A 17603-nucleotide genomic window follows, 5' to 3' on the forward strand; every position below is an offset into this window, starting at 1 on the left:
AAACAACTGTCAAAAAATAAAAGACTGGCATCTAATAAAAAAGATCCTTTTCAACTGGAAACATAAAGAGGGAACTTCAGCAGGATGGTAGGATGGCTGTGCTCACAATATATTTGGGCCCCAAATCCCCTAGGTGGGCAATTCATAAGCTGAAGAATAATTAAGTTGCAGAGGCCCTTCCACAGGAGTGAGAGTTTTGAGCCCCACATCAGGTTTCCCAGACCAGGGTTCCAGCACTAGGAAAAGTCTCCAGAATATCTGATTCTGAAGGCAAGGAGGGCTTAACTCCAGGAGTCCCACAGGACTGGTGGAAGCAGAAACTTCACTCTCGGGAAGCACACACAGAATTTTGCACTCACCAGGTCCAAGGGCAGAGGTAGTGACTTCATAGGAAACTAGGCCAGACCTGCCTGCTGGTTTTGGAAGGTCTCCTGGGGAGGTAGGAGGTAGCTGTGGCTCACCCTGGGGACATAAAAGCTGGTGGTGGACATTCAGGGAGTATTCATCTACATGAATATCTTCCTGGAAGCTGATATCTTGCTTGGATCCTTAAGTACCAAGACCTAGCCCCACCCAACACCTTGTAGACTTAAGTGCTGGGAAGCCTCAGGCCACACAACATACAGGGTGGGAACAAAGCCCCACCCATCAACAGACTTCCAGAGTCCACAGCCTCCTCTAATCATGCCCCTAGCCATAGCCTTACGCACCAAAGGACCAGGACCAAGCTCCACCCAGCAGTGGGCAGGTACTCCTCCTGCCAGGAAATCTGCATAAGCCTCTGGTCCAGCCTCAGCCACCAAGGGGCAGATACCGGAAATAAGAAAACACCAACCCCAATAAGGTTTGTGGAAGGAATCCACCAGTAGGCCAGACTCCACCCAGGGACTGGCTGGATCTTGGCCTTGGATGCCAAGAGAGGAGTGTACTGCTAGGACACATAGGATGTGTCCAGTAGAGGTCCACTTCTCCAAAGGTGAGAAGCATAAGTAACCTATCTAAAAATACAAACAGAAAGTTAGACAATGTGAGGTGGCAGAGGAATATCTTCCAGGCCAAGGCACAAGTTAAAATCGCAGAAGAAGAAATAAGTGATGAGGAGATAGGCAATCTATCCAAGAAACAGTTTAGAGCAATGATGGTGAAGATGTTCAGAGAACACAGGAGGAGTATAGATACAAAGAGGGAAATTTTTAGCCAAGAATTAGAAAATATAAAGAATGACCAGAGTTGAAGAATACAATTATTGATATGAATAACAGACAAGAAGGAACCAAGAATAGACTAAATGAGGCAGAAGAACGGATCAGTGAGCTAGAAGATAAATTAGTGAAAATCACTACAAGGAACAGAAAAAAGAAAAAAGAATGAAAAGAAATGAGGATAGTTTAAGAGAACTCTAGGACAATACGAAGCACACTGATATTTGCAGTATAGGGGTCCCAGAAAGAGAAGAGAGAGAGAAAGGAACTGAGAAAATATTTTAAGAGAAAACAGACAAAAATTTCCCTAACTTGGGAGAGGAAACAGTCACCCACGTCCAGAAAGTGCAGAGAGTTCCACACAGGATCAACCCAAAGAGGAACACACCAAGGCACATAGTAATCAAATTGACAAAAATTAAGAATAAGGAGAAATTATTAAAATCAGCAAGAGAAAGGAAACAAATAACATACAAGGGAACTCCCATAAGGTTATTAGCTGATTTTCCAGCAGAAACTCTACAGGCCAGAAGGGACTGGCATGGTATATTTAAAGTGATGAAAGGGAAAATTTACAACGAAGAATACTCTATCCAACAAGACTCTTGTTCAGATTTGATGGAGAAATGAAAACCATCACAGATAAACAAAAACTAAAACAATTCAGCACCACCAAACCAGCTTTACAAAAAATGTTAAAGGAATTTCTATAGTCATCAAACCACAAGAAAAGAGAACAAAAAGAAGAAAGAGGGAAGAAAAAAACCCTACAAAATAAACCCAAAACAATTAACAAAATGGCAATAAGGACATATGAATTGATAATTATCTTTAAGGTAAATAGATTAAATGCTCCAACCAAAAGACACAGACTGGCTGAATGGATACAAAAACAGAACCATATATATGCTGTCTACAAGAGACCCACTTCAGATTTAGAGACATGCAGGCTGACAGTGAAGGGATGGAAAAAAAAAATCCATGCAAATGGAAACCGAAAGAAAGCTGGAGTAGCAATACTTCCATCAGACAAAATATATTTTAAAATAAAGACTGTTACAAAGGACAAAGGATACTACATAATGCTCATGGGATCAATCCAAGAAGAAGACATAACAATTGTAAATATATATGTACCCAACATAGGAGCACTTCAGTATATAAGGCAACTGTTAGTAGACATAAAAGGAGAAATTGACAATAACACAATAATAGTGGGGGACCTTAACAGCCCACTTACATCAATGGACTGATCATCCAGACAGAAAACCAAAAAGGAAATACAGGCCCTAAATGACACATTAGACCAGATGGACTTAGTTGATTTCTATAGAGCATTACATCCAACAGCAACAGAATACACATTCTTCTCAAGTGCACATGGAACATTCTCAAGAATCGACCACATGCTGGCCCACAAAGCAAGCCTCAGTAAATTTAAGAAAATTGAAATTGTACCAAGAATATTTTCTGACCACAATGATATGAGGTTAGAAATCAACTAAAAGAAAAAAAATGCAAAAACTGCAAACATGTGGAGGCTAAACAAAATGCTACTAAACAACCAACAGATCACTGAAGAAATAAGAGAAAATCAAAAATACATTGAGAAAAATTTAAAAAAAACACACACACAATGATCTAAAACCTCTGGGATGCAGCAAAAGCAGTTCTAAGAGGAAAGTTTATAGCAATACAAGCCTACCTCAGGAAATAAGAAAAATCTCAAACAACCTAAACTTACACCTAAAGCAGCTAGAGAAAGAACAAACAAAACCCAAAGTTAGTGGAAGAAAAGAAATCATAAAGACCAGAGCAAAAATAAATGAAACAGATACTGAAAAAACAAAAGATCAATGAAACTAAAAGCTGGTTCTTTGAAAAGATAAACAAAATTGATAAGCCTTAGTCAGACTCATCAAGAAAAAAAGAGAAAGGGCCCAAATTAATAAAATCAGAAGTGAAAAAGTAGAAGTCACAACTGACACCACAGAAATACAAGGGATCATAAGAGGTTACTATGAGCAAATAATGCCAACAAAAAGACAACCTAGAAGAAATGGAAAATTACTTAGAAAGGTACAAATTGCCAAGAATGAGTCAGAAAGAAATAGAAAATATGAACAGATCTGAAATTGAATCATTAAGTTTAAAACTCCCAACAAACAGAAGTCCAGGACCAGATGGCATCACAGGCGAATTCTACCAAACATTTAGAGAAGAGTTAACATCTATCCTTCTGAAGCTATTCCAAAAAATTGCGGAGGAAGGAATACTTTCGAACTCATTCTATGAGGTCACCAACACCCTGATACCAAAACCAAAGACATCACAAAAAAAGAAAATTACAGGCCAGTATCACTTATGAATATAAATGCAAAAATCCTCAACAAAAAACTAGCAAACTGAATCCAACAATGCATTAAAAGGATCATAAGCCATGATCAAGTGGGACTTATCCCAGGGATGCAAGGATTTTTCAATACCTGCAAATCAATGTGATACACCACATTAACAAACTGAAGAATAAAAACCATATGATCATCTCAATAAATGCAGGGAAAAAAAAACTTGTGATAAAATTCAACACCCATTTATGATGAAAACTCTCCAGAAAATGGGCATAGATGGAACATATCTCAACATAATAAAGGCCATATATGACAAACCCACAGCTAACATCATATTTAATGGTGAAAATCTAAAAGCATTTCCTCTAAGATCAGGAACAAGACAAGTATGCCCACTCTCACCACATTTATACAACATAGTTTTAGAAGTCCTAGCCACAGCAATCAGAGAAGAAAAAGAAGTAAAGGGAATCCAAATTGGAAAAGAAGTAAAACTGTCATTGTTCACTGATGACAGGATATTATACATAGAAAACCCTAAATAAGCAACCAGAAAACTACTAGAGCTCATCAATGAATTTGGTAAAGTTGCAGGATACAAAATTAATGTATAGAAATCAGCTGCATATCTATACACTAACAATGAAATAGCAGAAAAAGAAATTAAGGAAATAATTTCATTTACCATCACATCAAAAAGAATAAAATACCTAGGAATAAATTTACCCAAGGAAGCAAAGGATCTGTACTCCAAAAACTGTAAGACACTGATGAAAGAAATTGAAGACGACATAAGCAGATGGAAAGCTATACCATGCTCTTGGATTTGAAGAATCAATGTTGTTAAAATGGCCATACTACCCAAGGCAATATGCAGATTCAGTGCAATCCCTATCGAATTACCAATGACATTTTTCACAGAGCTGGAACAAAAAAATGTTAAAATTTGTATGGAAACACAAAAGACCCCAAATAGCCAAAATAGTTTTGAAAAAGGAGAACAGAGCTGGGGGAATCATGATCCTGACTTCAGACTATACTACAAAGCTACAGTAATCAAAACAGTGTGGTAGTGGCAAAAAACCAGACACAGAGATCAATGGAACAGGATAGAAAGTCTAGAAAGAAACCCACACATTTATGGTCAATTAATCTATGACAAAGGAGGCAAGAATACACAATGGAAAAAAGACAGTCTCTTCCATAAGTGGTGCTGGGGAAACTGGACAGCTACCGGTAAAAGACTGAAATTAGAACATTCTCTAACACCATATACAAAAATAAACTCAAAATGGATTAAAGACTTAAATGTAATAAGACCAGATACTATAAAACTCCTAGAGGAAAACATAGGCGGAACGTTCTTTGACATAAATCACAGAAACATTTTTTCACAGAAACAAATGGGATCTAATTAAACTTAAAAGCTCTTGCACAGCTAAGGATACCTTCAACAAAACAAAAAGACAACCTACAGAGTGAGAGAAAATATTTGCAAATGATGCGACCAACAAGGGACTAATTTCCAAAATATACAAACAGCTCATACAGATTAATATCAAGAAAACAAGCAACCCAATCCAAAAATGGATTAGGAAGACCTAAATAGACATTTCTCCAAAGAAGACATCCAGATGGCCAACAAGCACATGAAAAAATGCTCAACATCACCAACTGTTAGAGAAATGCAAATCAAAACTACAATGAGGTATCACCTCACACCCATCAGAATGGCCATCAAAAAACTACAATGAGATAGCACTTCACACCAGTCAGAATGGCCAAAATTAAAAAGTCCACAAATGATAAATGCTGGACAGGGTGTGGATAAAAAGGAATCCTCCTACACTGTTGGTAGAAATGTAAATTGGTGCAGGCACTATGGAGGATGGTATGAGGATTCCTCAAAAAACTAAAAATAGACTTGCTATTCAATCCAGCAATCCCCCTCCTGGGAATATATCTACAGAAAAATATAATTCAAAAAGACATATATACCCCAATGTTCATAGCAGCACTATTTACAATAGCCAAGATACGGAAGCAACCCCTATGCCCACAAACAGATAAAGAGATAAAAAAGATGTGAGACAGATAGATAGGTAGGTAGGTAGGTAGGTAGGTAGATAGATATAGATATAATGGAATATAATGGAATATTATTCAGCCATAAAAAGGAATAAAATTCTGCCATTTGCAGCAATGTGTATGAACCTAGAGAATATTACACTTAGACAAATTATTCAGATAAAGACAAATACTATATGATGTCATTTATATGTAGAATCTAAAAAATAATACAAATGAATATATATAGCAAGACAGAAACAGACTCACAGATACAGAAAATAAACTAGTGATTACCAGAGGGAAGAGAGAAGAGTGAGGGACAAGTTAGGGGCATGGGATTAAGGAATACAAACTACTATGTACAAAATGGATAAGCAACAAGAATATATTGTATAGCACAGAGAATTATAGCCATTATCTTTTAATAACTTTCAGTGGAGTATAATCAATCTGTAAAAATACTGAATCACTATACTGCACACCTGAAACTAATGTAACAATGTACATCAACTATTCTTTAACTAAAGAAAAAGTAAATTCTAATGACACCTGATTGGAATCACACTATATTTATGGATCAATTTAAAGAAATTCAGTGTTCTTTTTCTTAACATAGGGGGGACTTGTCTTTCAGGTTCAATATTTATTAGGCTAATTCAGTTTGTATCATTTAAAAATAAAGAACCAAATCTGTACTAAGTAATTTATTCAGGTATTTTATATAGTACTCAGCAAAAATTACATGCTTGAAGAGACAATATTTATAATGAAGGTGACACTTTAGATCTTTTCATGTTATCAACTTTGTTTCCTCATCATTAAAGGAAAATTATAAATAATCAAAATTAATAAGGATTATTTCTATATTCTGTGAACATTTTCTACATTATTACCTAATTATCAAATGAAGATTAGCTAATTTATGATTATTTAATATTTGTTATTTATCATTACCATTACTGAATAGCAGGGGTCAATGACTAAAGATATTGATAATCATATTGTTAAGTTTAAGCATAGAATATTTTAAAACTAAAGTTGTTCTATATGTTACATGCTTTCCTCAAAATTCTAGAATTAAAAATTTACTTTAGCTCTAGGTCAAACTAATGACTTAATCTGAGACCATTACTAGTGTAAATAATTCACTCATTCATTTATTTGCTCATTCATTCAACATTTTTACTTTTAGATTATACTGAATATTATGAACTGTGCTAGATGTTAGGTATAAAATAACAGTAAGAAACACCTTTATTCAAGAATAAAGAAAATAAATTCAAGAATAATGGTATTGTAATACTCACTTTCCCTTCATCTCTTGGGCTATCACTTAAATGTACAACTGGACCTGGATGAGTCTTTGTGGATCTGTTAAATCAATTCAAAACAGTAATTAAAAAACATTAAACAACTTACCATTACAAGACTGGAACAAAGAAATTAAGATTATAATGGAATACACTCCCAATATTCTGGAGTTTAGCTTAAATTGATTTAAGGTTTTAGTTGTTTTCCTTCAAGACTACTTTTGTTTCTCCTACTAACTCTTAATAGTAGGTCTGTTTAAAAAAAAAAAAAAGAATCAGGTTTAATAACATAGATCCACATAACAATGAGATTCTTCATTATCTTATACACTTATGTTTTTTGCCAGATCTGGTTCTCTGAAAATTTGAGAATAAAATTTTACTCATACAAATAAAAAAACTTATACAGCCACAAGGCTGATGCTACAAACCTGTTTCAACCAAACTGCAAAGTATATCCCTAATTTAAAATTTGCTTTGACAAGAAATCTCTGTCAAAAGGGAAGTACAGTGGCTCCTTTGATTTACAAAGAGACTCTAGCGATAGCCATCTTACAGAAAACTGAGCAACTGGGAAAATCTAGTTCACTGGTTACATCTCAATTATCTGACTTTAAATTTATTCTATTCTAATATCTGGCATGTTTCTTTTATATTTCCTACCTTAACTAGTATCACTGTTGAATATCATTATGTCATGGTTAAATATGATATGACATAGATTTATTATTGATTATTTTTCCACAACCTTTCAATGACTTAATTGTGCCAGATTAACCATAAGTATATTGACATAGTTATAATTTATTTCTTAAGCACGCATGAAAACCATCAAAGATCCTGCATAAAGCAATAAGATTTAATTATAGAAACTCTTTGGAATCAGACAAAAGTGACAATTAAGTAACTCCAGGTTCCCCAGATACTGACTACGCAGAGTAATTCAGAGAAATAAATATAGATTTATTAGATATTTTTCACTGAATTTATCCTAAATTTTCTCACTTAAAAATGGAGATAGTAGTACAGAACCCATTGAATAAGTGTGAGAATTAGAATATACCTATAACATCTAACATAATGCCAAAACATAGTACTCAATAAATAGTATGTATTATGACTTGTAAATCATCAGAATAATTAGAAATTAAGTTACTATTCGCAATCTAGGACATGTGAAAGAAGAAAAAGTAAACAAGGCTTTTTAAAATTTTACAGTTTTTTTGCAGTTCTTCCATGTTTATATACAATGTATCATTCACATATAAATGCAGTGCATTATTACATTATAAATGCCTCTGATAAAAAACGGTGAATGTCCTTCAATTATCTCTTTGTAACTAATGATGTACAACAAACCATAAATCCTTAACTGTCTCTTGGATTTGACTGGAAGAACAAATATCAAAGTGTACTCCATGATAAACTAGTGAATACATAAGGTGTTTCATATAAAGGGTGTTCAATATCAAAAAAGTTTAGAAAACCCTGAATTAAACAGAGTTAAACATTTTTTCTTTTACAGAACTTCTTAGAGTCATAATATGCAAATCATCATTGCAAATCCTCAATATTTTCCAAAATTATTAGTCTATAGAATCCTTTTTCATTGGCCATATTAGGGGAATCACTGAAATGTACTTTGAGAAACACTAGTTAGACTATATGCAAGACTCTTCCATTTAGCTTATCAGACTCCATAAAACACTCAAGCTCAGAAAATAATCTAGAATTAAACTTCAGTTATTTGTAATAACTTTTTCAGACTATAGAAATATTTTCATTGTAAAAATAAAAAAACTCCGAAACTTAGAAGATAACAAAAGTTAAGAGGAAAAAAATCTCTCATATTATTTCACTGCGTGGATATGTCCATTAACAGTGTGATGTATTTTTTCTGACTTTTCCCCTAACATTAAACTTCCAAAAACTACCAAGCATTCCTTGCAAAACTTATGGCCATTAGGAATTGACTTAAAAATAAAAAAGCAACTGGGGACTATGGATTCTGTAAATCCCATAAAAATTACTTAAAATAGAATTATCAATGAACTTAAATTCATACAATATTCATCTAAACAATGTCCAATAATTCTTCTAATATCCCTATATATTTATCTTCTTCCCAGTCACTACAATGGCTTCTTGATAGTTTTCTTTGTGGACTTTCTCTTCCTATATCTTAATACTGGTATTCTTTTGTATTCTGTTCTAGACTGCAATCTAGATTATTATATATGGTCATGAATTCAAGAGCCCACAAGAGCTAGGCAGGTATAACAAATAATTCCAATAGGTGAGTAAGAACTGTGCCAAACTGGATAGTACATTACACACCTACAAAAGGAAAGTTGTTAGTCAGTTCCAGTTGATTACTGACTGCCATGAATGAATAGTGGACTGGGATTGTTTCATCAGTAATTTTTTTCATGAACAGCTGGAAATCTAAAATTTTATCTCTACTCTATCAGTTCTTAAATATTTGAAACTAATAATTCAGAACATATTTAAATACTCTGATGGGCAAACAAAACATATCTATGAGTCAAAATTGGTTTACTGTCTACAAATTTGCTGCCTCTTTTATATCCACTCTTCATGTGCAATCTCATATATTCTCATAGCTTCAAGGACCATGTAAATTCTGATTTCATTAGGTTCAGATCTATATTTTCCACTTTCTATCATTCTTCCATACCAATTCCGTTTGAGTATCTTAAAAACACATACAACTCAACATACCTAATATTGAATTCATTATTTTACTCCCCACCTACTCAATCTCCTGCATTCTTTCACTAAATGGCACCTTATCTAAACAGTTGCTCAGCCAAACACATTGGGGTCACTTGTAATACTCTATTATTCTTATACTTCCCATAATACCCAAGTATTGCCTCTTCTATCTTCCAGGTATTTCTTTAATATGTCAGCTTATCTCCACTCTTAAATCCATCGTAATTTTTTACCAAAAATATAGTCTTTTCTCCTTTCAATCATTTCTCCATACCTGCATTCAGAATAGACTTCCTGAATTAAATTTGGTCAAGTCAATTCTTTGCTTAGCACCCTCAAATCTGGGACCTCCTGGCCTTAGATAAAGTCTGAATGCTCAAACTGACCTTGAAGGGCTTTCATGTTAAATACCTTGATTATCTTCTCAGCTTTATCTCTTGCCATCCTTTCCGCTAGCTTTTCCAACCAACTAAATTACTTAAAATTTCTGTGCATGGAACAAAACTCTCACACTCTATCCTTTAAACCTTCCATTCTCTCTTCCTGGAAAACCCTATCCCCTAATTCACCACTCATCTAAATGAAAATCACACTTCAGATCTCATATATGTAACTTCCTTCATACTTCTCTGAGACCTCATGTCTATATTAGGTATCCTTCTTATGGAATTGCCACATTATATTTCCAATATACTGTAATTGTCTTTTCGCTTAGTCTCATCTTTATCAGACTAGAAGCCCTGAGAGGAGAGAAACCTTGTCTTCCCAGTTTATACTTGTTTTCAGGATCTATCATATCAAAGTGCTTAATAAATATATTTGAAAACTGTTAGTTGTATACTTATGACTTAATTCTAAAATTCTAAGTTTTAATCATACCTAGAAAAAGTAGGCTACATTTTTTAAAAAGCTAGGGCTGCCTTGCAGAAATAGCTATTTCTGTGCTATAACCTGGAATATATTTTCCCATTAAAAATTTTTTAATGTCAATTTTGTTTTATACTACTGTTTTACAAGGTATTTGATAAACATCACCATTTCTACAAATATCACAAAGACGGCTTCCAGTTTCCAAATAACCAATATATACATTATAAGAACACGAACTATTTTGTAATTATGGGAATTGCCTACAATTACAATTAGGAAACTTCAGTAAAAATAGAAACAAGGTAAAAAAATAACAAACATTGACTGAAAAGTATTTCAAGAACTTAAAATAGAAATAATCTCAAATATCTCCTAAGGTTATTCTGCATCTGTCATACTTAAAAAATGTACTGTTAAATTTTGTTTAAAATTCTATAAAATAATGACTCTTCTTAATTAAATACATATTTTATTATTGTCCCATATCCTTGACACATATTAATAAGTGCCATTCATTTTCTAATGTACTCAAGAGTTAGAAAGCAATTAAAAGACAGACTGTTCTGGGAGACTGGAAGTGGCATTTAAAATTATATCTATCACAATGGGACTATACTTCCACGGAACACACTCTTATAAATAAATAAACCAAGAAATAGTCAGGAGGTAAAGTGACCACTAGTAATTTCTTAAGGATATTTCAAGGTCATTTTCAGAGGCACATACAACTCTATAAAACACTGGATTAATGTAAGTGGTAGAATGCATTCTGAATCACATGTGTAAGATCATATTATGAAAAATAAAAGTGCCTTATTTTATTTCTTTAATATCTCCTAATTTTACCGTCTTTCAAAAAAATACGTTTTTAACTCTTCATTAGTCCTGAAATCATGAAGTATGCACTATGGAAATACATACAGCATATAAACCATAGTTCATGTAGTATTAATCTGAATTATGAAAAGGACTTGTTAAGTAAATGAATACAGAAACAACACTGCAAGAGTGGTGAAATTTTTGATCTGTTTAAATAATAAACTCTTCTTAATGACTTTAGCAGCATTCAACTGAACTGAAAACAAATAATGAATCTATTACTATTTGTACTAATATTAAATTTGTATAAAACCACTACAATTTCATCTCAAATAAAGTAAATCACAAGGTTCACTTGTATCTTTATCAATATCCTAAAAGAATATTATGAAAACAAGTATTAAGTTCAGCTCTATTTAATTATTTTATATAACTAAGATTAAAGAGGAAAAAGCCTTTCCCAAATAGCTGAAAAAGTAACTTTTTTGGAGACACATAATTGTCTATAGGATGGTTTTTAAAATATACCTACAGAATATTAAAATATATATGAGCAAAATAACTCATATAAATGCAAGCTGTAAGTCCATAGTAGTGTGTAACTATTTATCGTACTAAGTTTCAATAATGCCGTTAGTCACTTAGTAGCCACTCTGTGGAAAGCACCAAAATAAGCCAAATATGAAGAAAAAGAGAGCAATGAACAAAGGATTCTACCCTGGAGTAGTTCTTAATCTAACGAGGAAGATTTATCATTAATTAAAAAAAAAACCTGTTAGGATATAATACAAAAGGAATATTGTAAGAATATAACTAGTAACAACCTTCCCTATCAAGTAACATACATGTACACTGAAACATTGGGAATAGTGAACAGTAGATTTATTGTAAAGACCAGAGTCAAGTTTCATGAAAACAGACTGTTGGAATTTTGGAGACCAACAAGTATGTAACTTAGAATACACATATATGTAAGAGAGAATGAGCCAGCCTCAAGTCTAATGTATCTTATTAAGGACTTAACATGTACAGAGCATAAACATTTATTAAAGAAAAACTGTTTTTCCAATTAACACATTGACAAGAAATATTTGTGTATATACTAAAAGATGGCTTGGAATTCCATGAAATTTCACATTTGAGGGATTTCACATTTTACATGTGCAGAAACATAAATATCAATGCCAAAGTGAAAATGGTACTTGCCATCAACCACAAATCCAAAGAGCTGTATACATCACAACATAAAAGATATTAATAGATTGCTTCTTCTTGAAACCCAAAATGATAAGTTAATGAGGCAACAGAAGAATAGGCTACCAGCATTTAAAAATATGTGAACAAATCATGATTATTTCTACATAAAACTAACTGTGGTCAAAAACCACTTGCCATTCCCACTGAAAGTGGCTATACTAAGGTTGACTATAATAAAATAAGATGATTTCCATGTATAACTTTTAGAATAAGCCTTACTATTTTATCATTAAATTTGCATACATAATGACCCTTAATTATTTACATTATTTGGAAAGTCTAAAATTAGCATATGTTTATAATACAACATCTATTTTTTAAAGTCTTTATGGTTTTAAATTATTTTAGCTGTAGATGTTTCAAATTAATCATAAATTAATCATAAATTAGCTGTAGATGTTTCAAATAACTGCAATTTGATATATATGTCACATAACCATAGAAATATTTAACCCAAATTAAATGGTATTCAAGTTCAAACTTACAGTTCAATTGCTTTGTTCCACATGATAACATATCCAGAAAGAATGAAAGATTCAATATTTACAATGTGTGTATTTCCTCTTTCTGTTCCAACATAGAGCCATTTACTCTGGAAAGGTAGATGACAGTAAGTAATTCTGAAAGAAAGAAAATTACAATTAAAGTATCTAAATTTTATGTCTGGTCAACATTATATTTTCCTTACACTTATACAGTGATAGCAATATAAACAATAAAATTTACTATATACTCAAGTAGCACTTAGTAGAGGTTATAGGATAAATAACAACAGTATATCATTAAAAACCATAATGATAATAATAGACACTATTAAATAGGTGTCTAACATGGGCATTGATATATATTATTTCTAATTCTGAAAACAGCACTTCAAGACTGATATATAGTTCTGTTTTACAAAGAGGAAACTGAGGCCAAGAATTGTTACTTTTACTTGACTAGGACTGACAGCTAATAGGTGGCAAAACTGGGATTCAAATCCATTCCTGTTTGGTTGTAAAATTACCATCTTTCTACCAAGCTATATTGTTTGCTTATTTCTTTCAGTAATATTCATTTCAAATAGAAATTAGGTATATATAAAACATAAATTCTAGAGTTCTCAGAAAGTCTGCAGTTTTGTCTACATGAGATGATAAATTATTTACTTTTTATTCAGATATTTGGCATTTAAGTAGTATAAAGAAAACTTGTAAGGTTGGAGATTCACTATAATATTCCCTTTTTTTTGTTCTGCCTACGTCTTCACAATGAGCCTTCTGATCAATTCCAGGAACCTGTTCCATAGCCAGAGCAATCATGATTCCTATATATGAAATCTGGGAATTTATGAGTCTTCTATCCACAGCATTATCACTTTTTCTAGTTTGGCCTACTTATGCTCCTAAACCACTCTTAAAAAGCCAGGTGGGGTAAGTTTACAGTTATTCCTTGTCAGAACTTGTGTTAAATCATAGTATTTCCTAGAATTTACTCAGAAGAGGAGCTCATTAATTGTTAGTAGAGCAGGACAGAATTCTGATGCCTGGCAGACAAACCAATTAAAAAAAAAGAGGAAATGTAAATGACAAACTCCAAAAAAAAGATTCCATCTTGCACCTCTTCTATAAGAGTGAATATTCAATCTGTCAAACTTACATTTTCAATCTAGCTCATTGACTTTCTCCACACCAAATTTTGTCTATTCAAAAGAAGTATTCTGCTGAAGGCACCTTGCACACTACATCCAAAGAACTAGAAGTCTTGTTATTACATACATATTTACAAAGTTAACTGGTAATCTAATTAAAGTGTAACATATAGGATATTGGACAATTCTGATTTAATCCTAAAGTATAGAATTGCTGTTGCCAGGAGATTTTTAATAATGCTCCACAGGAAATAAATTGACGGTCATGTTTCTAGGCAATAAATATTGATCAATTTTCAATTCAATTTATGTAGAAAGAGGAAATTTGTTTTCAAAAGGACTTATGATCACCCTTTCTGAATACAGGGAGAGTAGGAAAAAATGTGGATCCCATAAAAGTAGACACAAATATAGAAGTTCAGTTCGAAAAGGAGCAAACTTCAATATTACGCAGTCATTTTCCAGGTTAAGAAAAAAAGTCTAAGGACTGCCAGGTTTCAGTAATGAGATCTTCAGCAAGAGGCAAAATTCCAAAACAGACCAGACTGACTGTACAGAATGCACAAGCACAATGGAATACATGAAGGTGATCCAAGCAGATTTATAAATATTCCTTGAACCTATACTACTCGATTCCTCATTCTAATTGATTAGAAACTACATCCTTGTTGACAAAAGGCTCTCATCTTATGTCCAATGTCCAACTGCTGGATAGTGGTTAAACAAATAAGAATCCCAGACTTAAACTAAACCCAATAAAAACACCAATCTGAAAAGATAGATGCACCCCATGTTCATTGCTGCATTATTCACAGAAGCCAAGACATGGGAACAACCTAAGTGTCCATCGACAGATGAATGGATAAAGATGTGGTATACATAAAAAGAATGAAATCTTGCTGTTTGTGATCACATGGATGGAGCTTTTGCTAAGTGAAATAAGTCAGACAGAAAGACAAGTGCTATATGATCTCACATGTGGTATCTAAAAAAACAAAACAAATGAACATAACAAAACAGAAACAGAGTCATGGATATAGAGAACAAACAAGTGGTTGTCAGAGAGGAGGAAGGTAAAATAAGTGAGAGAAATTAAGAGGTACAAACTTCCAGTTACAAAATAAATGAGTCATATGGATGAAATGTATAGCATAGGAAATATAGTCAATAATATAATATCTTTGTATGGTGACAGATGATAACTAGACTTATCATGGTAATCATTATATACAGAAATACCAAATCATTACATTGTACACCAAGAACTAACATAGTGTTGTAGGTCAATATTTCTTTCTTTTATTTTGTATCTATATGAAATTATGGATGGTCACTAAACTTACTGTCATAATCATTTCATGATGTATGTAAGCCAAGTCATTATGCTGTGTACCTTAAACTTACACAGTGCCATATGTCCATTTATCTCAACAAAACTGCAAGGAAAAAAAGAAATCGAAATCTAAGGACAACCAATCACAAAGAGCAAACCAGGCTTTCCCAAATAAATCAACTACTTAAGCTCCAGCCAATCAAATAATTCCTTGCTTTGCTTTCATGTCTTCTTATAAAAGTCTTGCCCCTGGCACCTAACTGTGGAGCACTCCTAACCACTTCTGGTTGGCACTGCCCAATTCAAATTTTTGCTCAAATACACTCTTAAAATTTAAAAAACGCAATGTGATTTACTTAAGATGATTGACACAGGTGAAATAGAGGGCATGATTACACTTGTGCTCTGCATTTGACAACCCTAGTGACCAATCAAATACCCTTTGGAACTTAATTTATTGTACTTAATAGTTACATTTTCATTTATAATGTATTTCTATCACCACCACTTGCAAGATCAAGGATTTTTTTATTATATGTGAGCCTTGGAAAAATAATATTGTTCCTATATCCACATTCACAATCATTCATCTATAGTAAATCATTAAGACATTCTTAGTCTCTCATGCATCAGCCATTTTTTCAACTTTACATTCTTTATAAAAAGCACTGTCTTGATTATAACACCCTACTCTATTTCCTTCAAAGAACATAACGTCTAATAGGAGAGATAAATCAAATTGACAAGAAAAATAAAAGTAAAATGTGTTAATTACTATAAAGACTTCAAAGGATGGAGGAATTAATTTCTATAAGGGAAATCAAGGAAAGCTAATATAGAAAACTGTATTTGAATTGGGCCATTAAAGATCAAATAACTCTGTAATTTGATATATATGCTATGTAGCATATTAAATAAATAAAATACATGTTTCTCAAGCTTAAATAATAAACAGAACTTCAAAAAATTTGCTGATCCTCATTTTTTACTTTTATAACTTTAACTTATTTATAGAAATAAGATAAAATCCTCACACTTATGGCTCTTAACATACACATAGAACAAAAAAATACAAATCAAGTACAAATACATCTAGAATTCAAATGATATTAATTTACATGACAGATAAATTTTCACAAAAATAAAATAATTTCACCATATGGATATGGCTCTGACTGCATAGGTTCTTTTGAATTTATGTCCATACTTATTCTGTGCTTCTCTTTCACCACTTGCCTCTGCTTGAATAACTTTAAGTTCTGTTCCACAGTACCGCAATACATAATTTTACAATCAACTGGCATGAACACATAATACCTGTGCATCGTCCACTTCTATATTTTTTATTAATCTATAACAATTAAAATAATACTACTTAGTGCCAACATAATCATAAATGAAAATGTAACTTCACATATTGAAACTGTATGGTTTGACGACTACAGAAGTTCCTTTAACATTCGTTGTAAAGTTGGTTTGGTGGTGCTGAATCCTTTTAGCTTTTGTTTTATCTGTGAAGCTTTCGATTTCTCCAACAAATCTGAATGAGAGCCTTGTTGGATAGAGTATTCTTGGTTGTAGGTTTTTCCCTTTCATCACTTTAAATATATCTTGACACTTTCTTTTGGCCTGTAGATGTCCACTAATCTGTCTTCTAGTTCATTGATCTGTTCTTCTGCCTCATTTAGTCTATTCTTGGTTCCTTCTAGTGTGTTTTTCATTTCAGTGATTTTACTCTTCAACTCTGTTTGGGTATTCTTTATATTTTCCAACTCTTTCCTAAAAACTTCACTCTGTGCATCTGTACTCTTCTTGAGGTCTCTGAACATCTTCGCCGTCATTATTTCAAACTCTTCCTCAGATAAATTGCCTATCTCCTCATCACTTATTTCTTCTTCTGGGAGTTTATCTTGTGCCTTGGCCTGGGAGATATTCCTCTGCCGTCTCATATTGTTTATCTATTTGTATTTTTAGGTAGGTTAGTTACATTTCTCGACCTTGGAGAGGTGGCCCTCTGTGGGA

General features: G+C 32.9%; 1 protein-coding gene across 6 annotated transcripts in view; it reads right to left on the reverse strand.

Annotated features, from left to right (window-relative positions):
- STXBP5L (syntaxin binding protein 5L) overlaps window positions 1-17603 on the reverse strand; it is a 290279-nt gene that overhangs the window by 177200 nt on the left and 95476 nt on the right. For all 6 annotated transcript variants that reach the window (XM_064494778.1, XM_031455025.2, XM_031455017.2 and 3 more), the window contains 2 exons: window positions 13101-13235; window positions 6931-6994 (listed from right to left, as the gene is read on the reverse strand). In XM_064494778.1, the coding sequence (XP_064350848.1) occupies window positions 6931-6994; window positions 13101-13235 (199 nt within the window). The remainder of the gene's footprint in view (window positions 1-6930; window positions 6995-13100; window positions 13236-17603) is intronic.

Source organism: Camelus dromedarius, chromosome 2 (assembly GCF_036321535.1).
Source record: "Camelus dromedarius isolate mCamDro1 chromosome 2, mCamDro1.pat, whole genome shotgun sequence".
In the NCBI taxonomy this organism is placed as follows: Eukaryota; Metazoa; Chordata; class Mammalia; order Artiodactyla; family Camelidae; genus Camelus; species Camelus dromedarius.